The sequence below is a fragment of the Oncorhynchus keta genome, chromosome 10, assembly GCF_023373465.1.
Source record: "Oncorhynchus keta strain PuntledgeMale-10-30-2019 chromosome 10, Oket_V2, whole genome shotgun sequence".
NCBI classification, from domain to species: Eukaryota; Metazoa; Chordata; class Actinopteri; order Salmoniformes; family Salmonidae; genus Oncorhynchus; species Oncorhynchus keta.
The window spans coordinates 50417190-50422377 of NC_068430.1; the positions used below are offsets into that span (position 1 = coordinate 50417190).

Below are 5188 nucleotides of genomic sequence, written 5' to 3' on the forward strand. Positions count from 1 at the left end.
CAACTTCTAATTTACTATCTTGTGGCAGGAGAATTAGATTTTGGGTCATGTTTAATTGTTTTGGGATTTGTGTGTGAGGTACAGTAGGGTTTTGTTCCAGTACATGCGCTTGTAGTTATCATTACCATGCATATAATCCCACCGTATAAATCAGGCAAGACAGTCATACTTCAACCACTTCTATCATAAGAAATCCCACATGTAAAAACCATAAGAATCATAAGTGAATTTAAAGTTTAAATAAAGTTTATTGTTGTCTTCCTTTTGAGATTTCAAATTACAACAAAGAAACAACAAGGCAATACGATAGAGTACAAAAATAAATTAGGACATAACAAAACAGAAACAGTGAAGACCTACACACATTTGAGATGTGTAGGGGTGAAATACATGTAGGTGGTTGGGTCCATGGTACAGCAATGTTCACCTCTAACCCGCTGTACCAACATGGAACTACCATATAAACATATGGCTTTGGCTATTGTGCGTTAATAAGTTATTGTTAAATAACACAGACATCAGTTGTTTGGACTGCATCATATGCTTTGAAAACAGAGATGAGCAACTGATCAATTGGGACTACAAAGACTGTTCCCAGATATTCTTAAATTCATCGCTAATCTTATTCAAGTGTAAATATGCTAATGTAACAGTGGAGGATTTCTGTTTTACAAGAGAATTAGAAAACAACTTTGAGGAAAATTAAAGTTATCTACACAGCAGGTTTCTAAAGTGAGCTAACTAGCTCAGTTAAATATTCTAGAATGATCTCTATTCTCTAGTCTGTGGAGGTCTAAGGGCTTTTGGGCTCAGAAGTGCCACATTTCTCTTTATCGCTCTCTGTCTCTATCTCTCCCTACATCTGCCTCACCCTGTGCTCAAGACACTCTAGCTGCTTGGCCACCTCATTGGGAAGATCATCATTAACCTGGATGTCAAAGTAGGCCCTAATATCCTCCACCTCCTTTTGCCAGAAGTCCTTAGACAGACTAAACAGCTCCTCCAGGTTCACCTGGTTCTCCCCCAGGCCCTCCAGGTTCAGGGAGCCCTTACAGGGCAGGTAGCCCACGGCGGAGGGCATGGCTCCGGCTTCTCCATCCAACCTGCGGAACATCCACTCCAGCACGCGGATGTTGTCCCCGAAGCCAGGCCACAGGAAGCTGCCGGACTGGCTCTTGCGGAACCAGTTGACGTGAAAGATCTTCGGCAGCTTGGCATTGGGCCGCCCGGCCATGCTCAGCCAGTGGGACAGGTAACGTCCAAAGTTGTAGCCGAAGAAGGGCCGCATGGCGAAGGGGTCATTCATGATCAACTTGCCTAGCGGATTGGAAGAAGAAGAGAGTTTGGTAAATATCATTCTTCAATTCAGCTCCAAGTCATTTCCGCTGTCGTCTTGACATAAGTTTCTAAAAGTTGCTTTAGTCATCAATGCAGCAGGTTACACTTGGGAGTTTGACTTACCTTGGTGCTCTGCGGCAGCTGTGGCTTCTGATCTCATGGAAGCTCCGACAAACACGCCGTGTTGCCAGCTAAAGGCCTCGTAAACCAGGGGGACACCTTCAGGTCTACGTCCCCCAAAGATGATTGCTTCAATTGGGACACCCTCAGGCGACTCCCACTGGGGGTCAATGATGGGACACTGACTAGCTGGAGTGCAGAAGCGGGAGTTTGGATGTGCGCAGGGCTCTCCTATGGGAAGACAAAACAAGAGCGGAGAAAACATCAGTATACAAAACAAGGGAAGTGTGTTTCAAGAAGTGTGTTTAATGAAGAACCAGCCTTGTGGGGAACAGCCAGCCTTGTGAGGACCAGCTTTGCGGAGACTTACCATCCTGGGATGTCCAGGGGTTGTTCTTCCAGGAGGTCACCGTGACTCCCTCAGGGAGTTCCTGGTCCATGCCCTCCCAGTAGACACCACCATCACTAGTCTCGGCCACATTGGTGAAGATGGTGTTCTTGCAAATGGTTTCCATGGCGTTGGGGTTGGTCTTTGCTGAGGTTCCAGGTGCCACACCAAAGAAGCCGTTCTCTGGGTTAATGGCTCTCAGGTTGCCTTCGTCATCAAACTTCATCCAGGCGATGTCGTCCCCAACGCACTCCACCTTCCAGCCGGGGAGTGTGGGACTGAGCATGGCCAGGTTGGTTTTGCCACAGGCACTGGGGAACGCAGCTGCAATATACTTCTTTTGACCAGCAGGGTTAGAAATGCCCAGGATCTGAACAACAACAAAGAATAGTGCATTTTACATTTTCATTCCAGAAGTAACTGACAAATTATAGATTTTTTACAATGTGGAATTAAAACAATCAAGTGGAACCATACTGTACTTGTGCACCTCAGCTGTTCTCACGGTACACTATGCACTTATTGGGTTGTGTTTATTGTTACTATGCCCTTACCAGCATGTGTTCGGCCAGCCAGCCCTCCTCCATGGCGATGCGGGAGGCAATGCGGAGTGCAAAGCATTTCTTTCCCAACAGGGAGTTCCCTCCGTAGCCACTGCCAAAGGACACAATTGTTCTACGGTCAGGAATGTGGGCGATCAGGGTGAGCTCAGGGTTGCATGGCCAGTTATTGACCAGGGGCTCTGAGAGAGAGAGAGAGAGAGAGAGAGAGAGAGAGAGAGAGAGAGAGAGAGAGAGAGAGAGAGATCTTAGATTTAAATGGATAATGGTAGTATTGTAGTACTTTATTCTTACATTCATTTTACATCTAAATATAACCGGCATTGAACAGAAAAATAATGTAATTTGTTTCTTCGTTTTCCATGCATGTTGACAGCATACCCTTGTGCCTGACTTACTTTTGAGTGGCAGGGGGCAGCCCACAGAGTGAAGGCAGCGCACAAAGTCTCTGTTTCCCAGTGCGGCCAGCACAGCCTTGCCCATGCGGGTCATCACCCTCATACTGGCCACCACATAAGGTGAGTCAGTCAGCTCCACTCCGATCTTAGACAGGGGGGAGCCCACAGGCCCCATGCTGTAGGGGATCACGTACATAGTACAACCTAAAATAAAGAGGAGTGAACAGAAGTGATTTTAGGACTTATGGTGATGGTGCAGCTAGTGTATGTCCTTCTGGTAAAGCATTGCGTAAAAATAAATAAAGATAGTCATCATATACATATGCTCCCAATAATATAATCGGTAATCATCATTAACATGTAAATACAAGAGAAGATAATGCTACTCTCAGTCTTAACATTGTTTTGTGTCAATGTACCAGTAATACAGCAAAACATCCCAGTTGATTTTAGACTGTACCTTTCATGCAGCCTGGGAAGCGTAGGTCCATAGCCTTGTCCAACTCCTCCTGAGACATCCAGCGCCCAAGCTGGCTGATGCCACCTACTCGTGGAGACGGAACCGTGTCCCTCTGCTCCTGGGTCACGATGACCGTCTTGCTCTCCACGCGGGCCACGTCTCTGGGGTCTGTCCGGGCCAGCCAGCTGAAGGAGAGAAGAAAAGAAACAGACCATTGGATCAAGACTCAAAATATGGCCACCGCCACCTCTCACCATTGTCACATTGTTTTTCCAAGTTTGAAATGGAGGCTGTAGCTATAACTATATGCGGAGTGGTCAGCCCATAAGTTATTAGAAAAAATATCAAATCATGTCATATATATCCTTGTATATATGTGGTCAATGCCATTATAATACTAGAGCAACATTTTCAACATACATTAAATATTGTAACAGGTCTTAAACTTTGTCTGCCTCTTCATCATGCTCAGACCAGCACACTACACAACCACAGTTATCAGAAACATTCAATTATCTCAGGGTCCCCAACTCAACATGACATCTATTCACTGAAACTGAATGGTGAGGTGACCTACCAGTTCTCATATTTGGTCAGCTTCTTGATCATGCCCTGCTCCTCCAGTTTGGCCAGGATGGTGTGGTTCTCCTCTTCAGAGCCGTCACAGATGTGCAGTGATTCGGGCTGACACAGGTTGATGTTAGTCTCTACAAACTCCTTGACGGCCGGGCTCAATGCACCCAGGTCCCCCTGGACAACCCGGACGCCTGCCTTGTTCTGGGACTGCAGCTGAGGAGGCATGGTTGGTTCTGTTGGCTGAAAGTGGATGTCACTGGAGAACTAGAGGAGAGCGGGAAGGATGGAGAAGGGATATGTTGAAAAAAATGGGCAGTTTGAACTTTCAGGTTGGTGTACAGTTGCGAAATAAGCCACACACCACAAAAATACTGGTATTGAGTGTTTGTCAGGAAAACATATTGTCCAAGATTCATTTTTATCTGTTCAATGGTAGGATTACAATTCCATAATGTTACAATGAAGTATGATTTTTAATTTCCTCATATGTATTCAGAGAACAATGTAGATTATGAACCCATGGTCCTGAATAGAGACTGCATAATATTAATAAACAGATATATAACATTTTATAAGTGGATGATTTATTTGACCTATGTTTTCATTTTAATAAAATATTATTCTAAAATGAATATAACTATTTTGTAGCAAAAGGAGATGACAACATCTTGCACCACGTCTCTTCACAAATGTAATGCATGGAAACAGGATAATGAAATCCTACAAAAAATAGTATGTATAATATTGCAGTACCTTTTCTTCTTTGTTATAAAGAAGGAGTTAGATTTGCCTCATCAGCTTAGTCTTGATGATGAGGTTTTGATGCTTGTTGTTCCCTGATGGGCTGTTCTTGAATTGTATCCAGTTAGGAGAAGTCTGCCTTTTTATACTTTGGGAATGTTTTGGGGGAAGGGATGACCAAAGGTGGCCCGTCCTCAAAGGTATTTGCATGAACTTATAATACCTTATGTTCAGCTTTTGGAAAACTCTGACAATCCTCAGTGAATCATTAATCCTAAGATAATACGTAGTTGGGGGAGTTAATCATTCAACTGAGCATCTTGTTCTTTCAAAGGGATAGTTGCACACAACCGTGCATCTCTCAAGAGTTAAACTTTGATCCATATTGCAAGTGATTCAACAGTTTCGCTCTGAGCGTCATCTGATTCTTGCTATTGGCACATTTTGGAGGCTCGCCAAAGATGGACAATGATCTAAATGCTGACACTGCAAGACTATAAAGGAATGTGCCGATCCTTGAAGTTCTAATAATTCTGCATATTTTTGACATATCAAAATAAATGTAACTTATAATTGTGGATGTAAATATAAAACATCTAATAAAAAT

General features: G+C 43.9%; 1 protein-coding gene across 1 annotated transcript; it reads right to left on the reverse strand.

Moving 5' to 3' along the window:
* Positions 1-224: 224 nt before the first annotated feature.
* pck1 (phosphoenolpyruvate carboxykinase 1 (soluble)) lies at positions 225-4720 on the reverse strand. The gene is made up of 8 exons (XM_035778519.2): positions 4594-4720; positions 3842-4104; positions 3265-3449; positions 2805-3008; positions 2401-2588; positions 1829-2216; positions 1462-1689; positions 225-1317 (listed from the first exon to the last, which is right to left on the reverse strand). The coding sequence occupies exons 2-8, from the start codon at positions 4063-4065 to the stop codon at positions 857-859; spliced, it is 1878 nt and encodes a 625-aa protein (XP_035634412.1). The 5' UTR covers positions 4066-4104; positions 4594-4720; the 3' UTR covers positions 225-856.
* Between the last annotated feature and the right edge of the window lie 468 nt (positions 4721-5188).